The sequence below is a fragment of the Plectropomus leopardus genome, chromosome 3, assembly GCF_026936395.1.
Source record: "Plectropomus leopardus strain MGB_pleo_1.0 chromosome 3, ASM2693639v1, whole genome shotgun sequence".
NCBI lineage: Eukaryota > Metazoa > Chordata > Actinopteri > Perciformes > Serranidae > Plectropomus > Plectropomus leopardus.
This window is the reverse complement of record NC_142178.1, coordinates 38,292,626-38,307,159: the sequence shown is the minus strand read 5'-3', so window position 1 is coordinate 38,307,159 and position 14,534 is coordinate 38,292,626. Positions and strand designations below refer to the sequence as shown.

The window sequence follows — 14,534 nt, the reverse complement described above, 5'->3', positions numbered from 1 at the left end:
GTGCGTGTGTGTGTGTGTGTGTGTGTGTGTGTGTGCGTGCGTGCACATGTGCTTCTGTCAGTAGGTCTGCGTATTCAGGCTGTCTGCAGATTCTTAAAAACTCTTTAAACGTCTTAAATTCAGTTGCATGGGTATTAAAAGTCATTGAAATGTATTGAAGGCTGAAATTTGAATTAGTGAGATCTTGACAAACGTTTGATCTCATTTCATTTATCCGTCTGATTTTCAAACTCAGTCAGCTCTTCTGCTTGAAAATCCTAATTTCTAATGTTTAAAATCTTCCACCAAACTTTTGTATACCTTTTTATGTTTGCACGTACTTGGTGGCAAAATGTACCTTTTACGTATTACTACACAAAACTTACCTCTTACCTTTATACTTACCTGCAATACTCGAACATGAAAAAGATGGTTTGTCTAGTAATCAGTCTTAAATTTGGTTAAAAAAATTCTTTGAAAAGTCTTTAAAGACATTAAATTTAAGTGTCTGGTACCTGTAGACCAGCTACTCATAACTGTAGATGTCAGATAAAGTATTTACTGCAGTGCAGTAGAAAGTACATATTTTGCCTCCGAAAAGGAGTAGAAGTACAAAATGCATAAGAACTACCCGAGAAAAGTACTTAAAAATTGTCCTTAAAACACTGGACTTGGTTCACAGTTTGTAAACGTAACTAAATATAACAAATGTAACAATAATAGAAAAGCACAATTTAAGTCCTGTAAGTACTAAGTACTCAAAGATGCTTTAAATGAAATACAAAAAGAAAACAAATACAGTCACAGTTCTTGGTAAAAGCTTTTTGTATTTTTATGAATGACTCATGGTGTAGACCATTTCAGAATATTTTAGTTGGTACAAGTTGATAAAAGTCTTATTTTTCTTAATATATTAGGTTTGAACACAAAATCTTTTGAGTATTTTTATGCAAAAGTGTAAATATGTTACTGGTTGTAGTTTCTCAAATGAGAATATAGCTGTTTCTATAATCTGATAGTAAACTACATATTTGGGGGTTTTGAGCTGATGGTCGGACAAAACAAGCAAAATAATGAAATCAACAAAAATGAAAACTTTTCACAGTTTTCTGAAAAAAATTACTGAGAAAGGAATCGTTTGTTTCAGCCTTTAACGGCACCCTGTTTTGGCAGCTTTATTTTTTTACTTTACTCTTGTTTTGTGACTTTTCCAACGTGTTTTGAGCCCTAAAAGCTGCTAAATTCTTTCTGTGTATTCTTCCAAATGTGAAAAATAACTTTCCTTTATTCTTCAACTTTCTGCTTGAGTGCCTTCTGTGTCCGTGCAGCCGCACTGTAGTTTCTTTGTCTGTATTCTCCGACACGACACAAAAAGTCCTCTTAGGTGTTCTCTTATCTCTGCCATTCCTCAAATCCCCACAAATTTATCACGAGGACAGTGTAAAAGCTGTCTTTTTCCTGAAGGCCCATAGATAATCTTTTTTTTTTTTGTCCCTGCAGCTCGGGCCTTTGAAGGTCTGGCTGGTCGTGGCTGAACTCTGGCCAGAAGGCATCTGTTACTCAACAACATCTGTTCCTGTTACTCTCTTTCTCCCAGCATGCCGAGGGACACGCAGGCTCTCCCAAGGGTGGCCTTTTGTGTGCCCCATTGTCAATTCCATCATTGTCTGCTGAAGTCTGTTCCCATAATGCCGCGGGGTTATAAACCCCTTCAGAGGCCAACTCTACCGCGCCGATGATTTACAGTTATTTGTGTCTAAACACAATCAGCGTCTTTGTGGGGGCAATTAAGAACGAAAACTGAGGGGAATTTAAAGAGGTAATTGTGAAAAAATCAAAACTGGCGATTTTTTAAGTTTCTCTCCTACGTGATGGTTTGGATGAGACAAAACTTCACTGCGGGGAAAAAGCGTCAGATAAAAGTGGAGAAAAAAAGCTATTTTTGCTGCGAACAGGAAGGATGGAAAACCTAAAAGTGTTTGGGTGTCCAGTAGGCGTTTCTCTACGTTGATCTGAATTTTAGAGCCATGAATTACCTGACTTGTTCTTTCGGAGGAGAAATAGGAGTGGTAAATCTAGCGTAGGGACATTGTTTTTTATGAATAGGCCCCCTCTCCCGTCTCCAGGGAGACACTTTCAACTTCTGGCAGTAGCCAACAGTGTCGGCATAGAAAAGCCCACTATGGGGTCGCCAGGGGAAGACAACAGATGTTACTGATTAACTTTGCTCACAGACCCCTAAAGAAGTGTTTTTCAGAGTGCTTGCAGATGGACAAAACAAAAGTGGGACGCAATTAAAATTTCACGTTTAGCAATATTTATTTGGAAAAATAGTCTTGGCTAATTCCTTCATTCAAAAACGGCAAAGGAGACAGTAACATAACAATTTGTACAGTACAATCCCTCTTAAATAACATTTTCTTTAAAAAAAAAAAAAAGTCCCATTGACCTGAAGTGCCTTTGCAAATATCATCATTATTAAAAAAAAAAAAAGCCAACTTAAATAATCATAACAAACATCACAAATATACAATACAAAATAAAAATAACACAAAATCATTAAATTAACTTAAATTAAATCATAATTTTAAACTTTTTTCTTGTTTTTTTTCTTTATTTTACAAAAGGACAATCTGTATCAAAAAGGTTGGGTTTTTTTTTAATTAAGACAAAATTTTTCATGTCCCCAAAAAGAAAGGAAGAAAATGAACAATACTATGTCATAAATGGTTTGGAGGGCTTTAAGGGAAGAAAACGCACTTCAGTTTAACACAGTGATCAAGTATACATACAGTCTTCACAGGTGTAGTGATGGGTGCACAGCCCATGTGAACAGCCTCGTGAAGAACAGGCCAGTATGGCCAAACATCCACCGTTTGATGCAGTTCCTGCGCTCAGCAACGGCGTGTGGGTTAGAGAAAAGGCCTGGGTGCAAATGTTGCAAAAACAAAAATCGCAGCGTCGCACATTGGCGCCACGAGACAGTGTCCGTTTATATTTATCTTCTTTTTTTTTTTTTAACCCCCACTCCCATATAAAAGGCAGACCAGAAAGCTAAGTGGCAGTTTACTTTCAACCGTAAACTTTTTATTTTTACCCCGCCAGTTCTTATCCCACAGGCCGCCGCTGCCTGCGCTTATTTTCCAGTAGAGAACCAGCTCACTCTGAATATCAGTTAAACGTCTCAGTATCAGCAGCAGTCTCAAGGCGGGACACCTCCCCCTAGGGTTAGAGCAGCATCTGAAGGAGTATAAAAACTCTCCCATAGAGCAAAAGAGCAACGGGCAGCCCATTGGTGGCTCGTTACACCTGGAGGGACACAAAGAGGCAAAAAACATGAGTGTTTGTGGCAAAAAAGATCACAGGCTGAAGTCTTTTTTCACTAAAAGGTAAAACAAAACTCACCTCAGTTGCAATTATACATTCGTCCTTTTCCTCTGACATCACAAACACAGATTTGTACTTGGTGTCCGCACATGCAGACATTTCTGGAGCTTTCTTTTCTGATGCATCGCTTTAGGAAAGAAAGAAAAATTGTTAGTTTTATCATCCTGACAGCCTCGATGATACAGTTTGTTTTAGAGACTCCTTTCAGCATCAGATATTTACCATTTTAAACGTTTGCTGCGTTTCTCCTCGAACTCAAACGAGTCCACGGATTGGCACTTGTCTTCGCAGGCCGCCTCCAACATGGCCTCTTTAGCCGCCTGCTCGTAGTTGACCTCGTGTACGAGGTTGTAGTCTGCGGGCGGATGCCGGCTCTTGTAGCTGCTCCTCCCTGGTGAGGATCCTTCATCAGGATCACTGCTGCAGAAGTCCATCTTCTTGTTGATATTTTTGACGCCTGGCGTCGGCATCACGCTGACCGCCAAGTCCCTGTCACTGCGGTGACAGTTGTTAGTCAGGTTATTTATTGTCTCTCCCTCGCCGACGGTCTCTACTTGACCGCCGCGCTGGACTTTTGATCGGAAAAATCCAACAAGTACAGCGCATCCCGCCAGCAGCAGCAGCACCAGGGCCACGCCGGACCCCACGGCCATCCAGGGCACCTCTGATCCGCGGATCGCAGCGTGCTCTGGAAGCAAGAACTGGCAGTTTCTGCCACCGTACCCGGGAACACACGCGCAGACGTAGCGGTTGTTTCTCTCGTGGCAGGTGGCACCGTTGTGGCAAGGGTTGTGTTCGCAGCGGCTGATAGGTGAGCTGCAGTTGCGGCCGGTGTATCCTGGAGGGCAGGTGCAGGTGTAGCCGTCAGGACCTTCCTGGCACGTCCCGCCGTTCTGGCAAGGGTACATCGAACACTCGTCCCCGGTGTGATCACAGTTCATGCCGGTGAAACCATCGGGACACTGACACAGATACGAGTTGACGAGATCTACACAACGAGCGCCTGAGAACAAGGATAGGAGCGGCGTTAGTGTTTGGTCCGATTGTTGGACAGACAAACCTTATCTGATGTTTGGTATTCAGTAGACACTGAAAGCAATCTACACATCTCCAGCAGTAGAGCTAAAGTAAAAGGGCTTACTGGGTCCGTAACTCTTACCATTGGAGCAGGGGCTGGAGGTGCAGTGGTCAATCTTCTTCTCGCAGTTGAACCCTGCGTATCCCGTTGGGCACTGGCAGAAGTAGCCTCCGTCAGGGTTGTCAGCACAGCGTCCACCGTTGGAGCACGGCCCATCAGCGCACGTCATGGCACTCAGCTCGCAGTTGTTGCCATAGAAACCGTGAGGGCAAGTGCAGGTATATGTGTTTTCCAAATCCTGCGGGGAAAAAATAGAACAGGCTCGACATCAAGGTCTGTCTTGCAACTGCTGCAAACTGAACCCTCGTGAATCTGCCGCATCTGTTCGATAGTGTTTACATCTCCTCAAGTCAAGGCTGTGTAAAAGCAGATGGGAGAGAAGGGATGAAGGCATGTGACGAAGACGCCAGGTGGCACCGAGCCACACACTTCACAGGGTGTCCCCACTCTCATTCCAAGTTAATTCTAGAGGACCAAACAGCACTTACGGCGCAGCTTCCTCCGTTCCGACAGGGGTTTCCAGCGCATTCGTTGACCTGGATCTCACAGCTGGCCCCAGTGAAGCCCGGCCGGCAGGAACAGGTGTAGCTGCCCTGACCAGTGTTGCTACAAGTGGCTCCATTCATGCAGGGCTTGTGGTGGGTGCAGTAGTTGAGATCTGGAAAGACACGGCAGCACATGTGGATTAGCCACAGCACAACACATGGCGGGACAACAGCAGCAGCGACAGAATGTCTTTTTGTCCTCCGGCACACTCGACTCTTTCTCTCCTTCCAGTGGTTTTTTGTTTCCTGCGGCCTGCTGTTCTGACTGTTCATTCTGGGACAACTGCTCCTCTGTTGTTGTTTTTTTTTTTTTACCACAGTGTTGATGCCTGTTTTGTTGCTATCGTGATGTCTTGTTTTGTTTCTCTCCCATCTCAGACTTTTAAACTTTACTATTCAATGACGAAAAGCAGGACAGATGGCATTCTGGAAAGATCCTGTGCCGAGCTTGACCTCAAGATCACTTTGTCCACTTTCTATCTCCTATCTCACTCTTCCCAGTAAGCATTTGGTGACTTCAAATTGAGGTAAACTTGCTTGTGTTGTACGTCGCTTTGGATAAAAGCGTTTGCTAAATGAAATTGTAGAATTGTAGAATTGTAGAATTGTAGAGGTAAACCCAGAAACACTGATTTGGTGATTTGCTAGTCAAAAGACCTTGAAGCATGTAGGAGAAAATATAGGGGAGAATTTCGTTTCTTAGATGTATAACTTCTGTTTCAGTTAAGATTCTTCCAAATGTAGTCAGAGCCTGCCTCACAAATTGAAGTAAACCCAGAAACAATGATTTGGTGATTTGTCGGTCAAAAGACCTTGAAGTATGTAGGAAAAAATGTAGGAGAAAAGGGAGTTTCTCAAATGTATAACTTCTGTTTCAATTAAGATTCTTCCAAATGTAGTCAGGGCTACCTTCACAAATTGAAGTAAACCCAGAAACACTATTTGTGTGATTTGCCAGTCAAAAGACCTTGAAGCATATAGGAGAAAATGTAGGAGAAAACCGAGTTACGTGTACTTTCTATTACAATGAAGATTTTTCCAAATGTAGTCGCAGACTTCTTTGAAAATTGAGATAAACCTAGAAAAACTGCTTTGGCACTTTGCTGGTCAAAAGACTGAAGCATGTAGGAGAAAATATAGGAGAAAAGTGACTTTCTCGGACATGTAATTTCTGTTTTGATTATGATTCTTCCAAATGTAGTCGGAGACTTCTTCACAAATTGGGGTAAACCTAGGAACACAGATTGGGCGATTTTGCTGGTCAAAAGACCTTGAAGCATGTAGGAGAAAAGTGAGCTTCTTAGACGTATATTTTCTGTTTTGACTAAGATTCTCCCAAATGTAGTCAGAGCCTGCTTCAAAATTTGAGATAAACCCAGTCCCAACCCATTTGTTGGTCAAAAGACCTTGAAGCACGTTGGAGAAAATGTAGGAGAATGAGAGTTTGTTAGACATATAATTACAGTTGCAATTAAGATTCTTCCAAATGTAGTAAGAGCCTGCTTCACATTGAAAATATCCATCAAAATGCTGTTGAACCAAGAGTTTTATGTCACCTAAATGTCTCAAAGTCTAACTTAGTCTCTTAACCCCTATACGTCTTCTGATCAGCAAATCGCCCCATCAGAGCTTTCTGGTTCTGTTTTTCCTCATCACTCATTAACTTTCACCACTTTCTCTCCTCACCTTGGTTGCAGAAGAGTCCCCCCCAGCCCTCCTGACAGTTGCACTGCCAGGGCTGCTGGCAGGTCCCGTGGAGGCAGCCCGGATAACGAATGCACTCGTCGCAGTAGCGGCCTTTGAATCCCACTCTGCACCTGTTGTTGTCCAATTAGGAGGGAACACCGGTCAGTCCACTCACATTACCTCATGTGTCCCACTAATTAATTAATGCCCCAGTGAACCCAGTGGAGGAAAAACTTACTTGCACTCTCCGGGTTTCTCGCAGAAGCCGTGCTCCTCGTCGCAGCCCGGTAGGCAGATCGCTGTACAGGACGAGAAATGAACTTTTTAGATGCCAAAAACAACTCAAACACAGGTTCATTGTTTGAAAACTTTATCACCTAAATCTCAACAAAGTCATTAAAATTAAGGAAAGGAGGGGCTCCTAAACCTATTAGCTGTTACCTCAAACTCTCCTTATCACCATGGAAGAATTTTCTGCTTAACATAGTGCTGAGACAAAGGAGGGAGTGTGTGAATGTGTGTGTGCCACAGAGTGTACACACACACACACTCACACAAACCCCCTCAACCCACCCCACCACCCTCTTTTTTTCTTCTTCGCTGCGGGTCAAAACTCTTTTATTCATTCTGTGCACACACACACATACATACACACACACACACACACACACACACACACACACACACACTCCCCTTAATGTCTCGGATTGGGGCAGATAAGAGTGGACAGCTGGCGAGTGTGTTGCCAGTGCGCGACAGCTGCTCCATTGTCTCCTCTCTGCCGGCAGCTGCCCACTTCAAACAATACCTCCCCCGCCTCGGCCAATCAGCGGCCGGCCCACTCCGAGAGTAACGAATCGGAAGGTAGCATGTAAATTTATGGCACGCGTGAGATTATTCCCAAAAACTTTCCTTAGAATAAATCAAGTGGTCGTGTGTGTGTGCGTGCGAGGGAGGAGGAGGGGGTGGTGTTTACGCACAAGTTGCCTTCTAACGGCACTCGGAGGATCTGATTACAGACCCAACGTAGAAATTAACTTTTTTAATACATTTCTACACTTGAAACAAATAATACTTAATCCTATAATTACTTTCAAAGCAACTTTTTGCGTTTAACAACTTTTTATTATTTAAATGCATTTCATAGTGTCTAAAAAATATTTTAAGCACCACACACACACTGATACAAAAAACAAAGTGACTCACGTTCAGTGCAGTACTGTCCCTTCCACCCGGCGTCGCACACAATCTCCCCGCGCTCTCCACAGGTGAAGTGGCCGAAGGCGTCGTCTCTGGGCCGGCAGAACACCGAGCAGCCGTCCCCGTAGTAGTGCTCATCGCACACGAAGCGGTACGAGTACATGAGCTCCGTCCAGCCGACGATGTGCCGGTCCTGGGACCACTCCTCTCCCACCGTCAGATGCCTCTGGGTGGTCATGGTGCTGATGACGCGGTCTGGATTCTCTAAAGTGAGAAAGTGAAGGGTTAAAGGATTGGAAAAAAAGTGCGTAAAAGTGATAAAAAAATGAAAAGGAAGGCTGTTTATTTCCTACCTGTGGAGAGGTCGTCTTTGGAGTCGGTGTGTAATGCCTCAATGATCAGCGAGAAGGTCCCCTGGGAAGACAAATGGCTTCATGAGACAGGTGGCCAGCGGAGATGTGGCGATAACATCAAGCAAAGGCCCGAGGCGATTGTGCCATACACTCACTGTGCTGGATGCAAAACGCTAACCTGATCTGGTGAAACTAAATACCTGTAAACTTTATGCGCTCTCAGCCCTGACGTTGTGGTCAGAAATCGTGCCGCAGCGCGTTTTTACGCACGGATTTACTTTCAAAAAAGGCGCGATTTTCCCTGCTTTTAAATCTACTGTCGTGAAAGAAACATGAATGACTGCGCTTACCGGCCACGTGAAGCCGAAGTTAATCCTGATGGGGTTTGTGAATGAGCTCTCCGGGATGACGTCGGGGACCTGGAACGAGTTGGAGCCGAGCACGGGCGTCACAGCGCCGCCGTAGGTGCACGGGGGCTCCGGGGAGGCGTTGGGCTGGTAGTGCTTGAGACAGATCCTGAAGAAGGTTTTACATTCGCACTGCTGCTGGAAAGACGAGGTCAGGCCCCCCTTACAGCAGTTTTTGTTGCCCTGTGCTCCCTTCTTGTTTAGGAACTCCTGCAACTTCAGCTCAAAAACTCCCGAACAAAACCCCTGCGGAGGAGAGCAGCTTATTATCAGTAACTGTACACACACAGCAGCGCTTGTATGAGTGTGTGTTGTGGTGGGAGGGGGTGGTGGTGGTTCATTGTTTGGAAGAAAAGGAGATTGTGTATCTTACCTGGCACAGCAACATGGACATGACGGCGAGAGTCAGCAGGATGACGCGCCCCATATTAAATAAATACATAATAAATAATAAATAAATAAAGTAAAAAGTCTCGGGGCTCGGCTTGTCCTCAGGGTGCCTCCTCCTGTTCAATCTCTCTGAGGAAGATGCATTGAGCACGTTTCTGTCGCCTGACGGGGTTTTCTCATCAACTGCTGCCGCTGTCAGCCACGCCGCTCTCATTCATGTCCCGAGGAGCGAAAAAAGGATAAATCCCAGATCTTAAAAAATGAAAAATCACAAAAGATGCGCGTGAGTGTGCAGTGTTGTATTTAAAAAAGAAAAAGAAGCAGAGAAGTCCTCCAGTTCCGTTATAAAGCGTTAATCCAGTGCGTAAAGGGAGAAAACAAAAGATGGGTTCCTTTTTTTCTTTTTTCTTTTGAGAAAGTGACAAATTTCAGAAAGTTTTTGTGTGAAGGTCTTGGTCTAACCCAAGGACAGATTTGTCACTGGTCCAACATGCTTCCTTCTTCCTCCCAATGTCTTTCCTCACTCTGAACTGTGCGTCTGTCTCTAGCCAAGGCCGCCTGCAGCCTGTTATATACGGCCTGACACATGCTATGGTAATAACATGCAAATGGCACCCCCTCCTCCTCCTCCCCGACTTCACCTCCCAATCTGGCCCGGCTCTCCACAATGGGATCCCATGCAAGTGCCCCAACAGCCTCCTTATTACCCTCTCTGCAGCAGTGCAGCACACACAGCGTTAATATCTCAGCCCAAAAATGGAGACGCGTGTGAAAGTATTTGGGCCAAACAAGAAGTGAAAACATTAAAAACAAATAAAAGAAGAGAGACCCGCAGGTGTCAGATAACCTGTTGTGGATAAATTCATCATTTTTAAAGTTTCAAAACTACGCAAGAATGGCTAATTAATTCACAGGGACTCACCTAAAATCTACAGGAATTAAAAGGGAATAAATCTGACTTTTTGTGCACTTTTGTGGTCGTTTAGAGACCACAGTTTCCTCTGAAAAAAAACAACAACAGTCGAATCAAGCCGAAACCACAATGTTAAAATCAACCTCTGACTCCAGATTTCATCCTGACAGGATGTTAATAACATGTGGTAGAATCTTTCCTTCCAGCTGTTCCCTAACTGCAAACACTTCTTTGTTATTTGGCGTCTTAAGATGTTTTGGCTTAAAAAAAAGAAGAAAGAAAGAAAGAAAACCCCCCAAAACTTCTCACAAACTTCAAAAGTTCTCAAAAAGAAGGAGAGAAAAAAAAATCTTGGTCAAACCCTGACTCAGTTAATTGTTTACACCCCTCCTCCTCATCCTCCTCCTCCTACTTCTTCTCTTCCTCCCTCTTTCCTTCCCCTGCACACACACACTCTAAATTTTGGTATTTCTGGTTGTGGGAAGAATTTGATGCTTTGAATCGACTCAAAAGACTAAAGAAAACATTCCTTGGCAGAGCTGCGTGGTGAGGTAAACGACTTGAGGGGCTGGACTGCTGTTTTTTTTCATTTCTCTCCCCTTCTCCTCATTCTCCCGGCGAAGATTAGAAAAAAAGTACAAGTGTGTATGTGCGTGCAAAAGGGACGCGCGCGCACCGGAGTCGCTCGCGTGGCCAACATGAGGGGGAACTTTTGTTATTGTGTGTGTGGTGAAGGAATAAGTTTGCTCTCTCTCTCTCTCTCCCCCCTCAGCTGTATGGTAATTCAGCCAGCACCTGCTCTCCCCTCAATAACAGCGTGCGCGCGCCTCCCTTAGCTGAGCGCGCGCCCACACGTCCCATGCACAATACCCTTCTCCTCCACACACTTTTCACATCAAACAAATATCGCTTTTTTTCTTCTTTCTCTTTTCCTCTTTAAATGCTGATTTATCCGGTGCAGCGCGAGGAAAAGAAAATATTTTATTGCGAGTGTGAAGGTGTGTGCACGTGCATGCGCGCGTATAGGGAGCAGGAGGTGGGGGTTTCTTAATTAGATCGTTCATTAGAAGTGTGATTTTTTTTCTGCTGTATAATGGGGGCCCTATGAGCAAGCTGCAGCAGCACGCGCGGGCTGCCGTACCGTGCATTGCGTCACTGTGTTCAGATATTCACGTCACGGCTGCTGCTTTTCTCTCCGGTGTCCGTTACCTGCTGCTGCGATCCGTCTGCAACACTGTCACGAAAGGCGGCCCACCCCCCCAAAAAAGTGACATGCTTTCTCTTTCTCCCCCAAATACCCTTCACTTGTGACGTCACATAACGCGGGTGATGCCTCCCTGGTTACTGATTACCTCTAATCAATGACCGCAACAGCCAAACAAAGTCCTCCTCCCTGAATAAACCGGCCCGTCTCTCCTTTCACACCGGGCTGTTTTTCAAAGCACGCGCACGCCGAACCGTGACCGTCACAATTAACCTGCGACAGAGACAAAAAAAAAAAATCAATTAGGTCTAGTTTTTTTTTTTTTTTAAAAAAAAAGAAAGTACTTCAGTCTTTAAAAGAGGCAGTTTAAAAATGTTTAAAACTTCCAATCTCAGTTTATGCTTCTCCTCTGAAACTTGGACTGACATCACTTTTTATTGATCATTGATTGAAATCTTTATTTCAGACATTTTTTCCCCCTAAGATCATAAACATACTTACCAGCAAAAGAATAGTGCATAAAAAAAGAAAAATAAAAATAAGTACAGTATGTATCTATCTATGGTGTGTTTACCCAGAGAGCTATTTTTGGTTATAAAAACGTTCCCTGCTTGCTTTCACAACCACCTTCAGCAAGTATTTCAACATTTATACCTTGAGAAAGAAACATGGGAAAGAAGGCAATGAGCAACTTAGTAAGGAATTTCCAAAAAAATGCAAGAAATTAATAAATAAATTTCAAAAAAGCTAAAAGCGTGGAAAAATACCAGAGAATTATACATTTATAGTTATATAATTTTCTAATTATTTTTTTACAGAAGTATTTAAAGAACATTTTAAAAGTAATTTTCTTTATTTTATTTTATTTTTTACTCCCCCGTTTTTCCCCCATTTTTTCTTAAGCTGTTTATTGCCTTCATCCAATGTTTTATGACAGAAATCAAGCCAGTTTGCCCAGGTTTCAAAGGGTTAAACTTCTAATACTAACACTGATTAAAAAAAAAGTTATTTTATAACACAAGTTTATAAAACATGTCGGGTAAAAGTCGATGTTTGGTCAGTGGTTGGAAACTTTTTTATTAATTCACATTTTAAATATCAATTTTTCACTTCTTGTGTAAAGTGTAAATGACCCTTAAAAAGGTAAAGCATGTCTGTAAATGAGGTAAATCTAAAAGTTACATTAACTTCCTCTCACCTCTTAGTTTGAAAACCCCATTTCGCTCCTCTCGGGACTTTTATTTTGAAGCCGTATGAGCGGAAACGCGTAATTACGGCGCAAACGCAGTGGAGAAAAATGGCGGTAAACGCTGAAATGTTTGTACGGAAGTTTCTAACAGTTTCTTGCTGAAATACGCACCAGGCTGAGTGGAAACAAGGAACGGTGAGGTTTGATGTGTTTTTCTTGGTTTCTGGGTGCGTGTTGTTAACTGACATTGTGGTAATTTAGTGAAAATTGGTGGTTATCGCTGTTGCAGCGTTTTTCCGAAAAAAAGCTGCTAACGTAGCCTACGTCGGTAACGTCACTGATGCTAATGTGCTTATTTCACTCATGTCAATGGTGTCACTTGCTTGTATATGCGCTATTTATATGGTTTATGGTTATGTTTCACTTATATTAGGGCTAATTTTATTAATTCAGTGTGTTCCTTCAGCGCTTATGGAGGTTTGAAAGGCGAGTTTTGGGCACGAAAATAAACTAACTGCTGTTCCTGTTTTGTGTGTGTATATATATATATATATTGTAGGGACAACTGTGTCCAAACTGAGTTTTTATTTAACTTCAGCTCCTGCTTGACTTAGTGTAATTAATACTTTGAAACCTAAGCAAAATGGTTTGATTTTCTGGAAAGAAAGCAATTTGCAACTTAACAAGACGTGGCCCGAAATAGCAAGAAATTAGAAAAAAAAAAAGTTGCAAGAAAATGAGGTAAAAAATGACCTAAGAAGTGCTGAAAATAAAAAATAATCTATCTATCCATCTATATTTATGTTTGTATACCTCTTTATATATATATATATAAACTGGAAACAGCTATTAATCTCTTGCTTAAATGTTTTTTTTTGTGTTAAATTGTAGCCAGTCTTCCTTGTAACTTCTGTGTTATTCCCACTTTACGACCTCACAGTCCACAGAATGACTTCCCACCTTGGAAACTACGACCCTGAATGCAGCTTTAATACCCACACTGTGAATTTTTATTGTACATTTTCAGTAAATTATTGGCCACTAGGTGCATTACTTTCACAGTAAGTTCAGTTTTACAGTAATTTGTTGTGATTTATTACAGTTATATCCTTTAATATCTTTAAAATTATGGCAGCAGTTTTCTATTTGTATCACTGTACATCTTAGAAGTAGTGCCAACTAGAACCATATAGGGTTCTCAGACCTGTTCCCGTTGGAGAACCCTTTTCGGGTCCTTGTAGCACCTTTTTATTAAGTTCCAGCTTTATCAAGAACCCATCCAGAGAGGCTCTAAAGGTACTAACAGACTACATTACCCATAGATCTCTCTGCCATTAAGCATGGTTTTAGTTCTCAGGATCTCCTGGTTTTACAGAGAACCCTTGAGGAACCGTTTCTTCAAAAAAGGGTTCTTCTGAAGCACATGGCTCTGGGTAGAACCTCAGCCCTTCAAAAAAACATGGAAAAACCCAATGAGCAACCTGACAAGAGCATTAATAAAAAGTTAGATCTACAAGAAAATTACCTGAAAACTAGCAAAAAATAAATAAATAAATAATAATAAACAATATAAATAATTATTAATAATATAATAATCCCAATAATTTAAAATAAACATTTTTATATATATTCCCTATTTTTTGATAATTTTTTGAACGACTCTCTTCTTTCTTCTTGATTATCTCTCTCTCTCTGTAGCTCATTTTCAGGTCAGTTTCTTTCTTTCTTGCAAAGTTTTTTTATGGTATTTTTGTCCGTTTTTTTAATACTGAAAGTATTAACCATTTGAAACCTGGGTCAGCATCAGTTGTCTTTTGCTGCATTCACACCTCTTTCACAAGCTCTTTAACCCTTTAAAATCTGAGCAAATTGGTTTATTAAAAAAAGGGAAAAAACATGGAAAAAGGGCAATAATCCACAAGGCACAAAATTTCCCACAAATTTCAAGAAATTATTAAAGATAAAGCAAGAAAGGTACATAAAAAATATGTTTTAAAAAGATGTGGGAGGTGTATTGAAAATTATCAAAAAAAGGGGAAAATGTCCAGAAAAAAATCTAATAAATTGCTTTTTCCTCTATAGATCAGCATTGTAAATACACTTACAATGTAGTAGTGTTTGATTTATTTTTAGTTTAGCAATT

General features: G+C 42.0%; 1 protein-coding gene and 1 long non-coding RNA gene across 2 annotated transcripts in view; one reads left to right on the top strand and one right to left on the bottom strand.

The window, feature by feature from the left end:
* Window positions 1-29: 29 nt before the first annotated feature.
* The window catches only part of dla (deltaA), a 23,298-nt gene continuing 8,793 nt past the window's right edge, over window positions 30-14,534 (bottom strand). Inside the window, exons 2-12 of the mRNA XM_042484408.2 lie at window positions 9,069-9,337; window positions 8,639-8,941; window positions 8,289-8,349; window positions 7,942-8,199; window positions 6,974-7,034; window positions 6,736-6,866; window positions 4,993-5,162; window positions 4,526-4,742; window positions 3,589-4,369; window positions 3,385-3,493; window positions 30-3,288 (exon numbers count right to left, since the gene is read on the bottom strand). Coding sequence (XP_042340342.2) covers window positions 3,283-3,288; window positions 3,385-3,493; window positions 3,589-4,369; window positions 4,526-4,742; window positions 4,993-5,162; window positions 6,736-6,866; window positions 6,974-7,034; window positions 7,942-8,199; window positions 8,289-8,349; window positions 8,639-8,941; window positions 9,069-9,299 — 2,328 coding nt within the window. The 5' untranslated portion in view covers window positions 9,300-9,337 and the 3' untranslated portion in view covers window positions 30-3,282. The remainder of the gene's footprint in view (window positions 3,289-3,384; window positions 3,494-3,588; window positions 4,370-4,525; window positions 4,743-4,992; window positions 5,163-6,735; window positions 6,867-6,973; window positions 7,035-7,941; window positions 8,200-8,288; window positions 8,350-8,638; window positions 8,942-9,068; window positions 9,338-14,534) is intronic.
* LOC148190063 (uncharacterized) overlaps window positions 12,441-14,534 on the top strand; it is a 17,809-nt gene continuing 15,715 nt past the window's right edge. The window contains exon 1 of the long non-coding RNA XR_015776090.1: window positions 12,441-12,586. This is a non-coding gene — a long non-coding RNA (uncharacterized LOC148190063). The remainder of the gene's footprint in view (window positions 12,587-14,534) is intronic.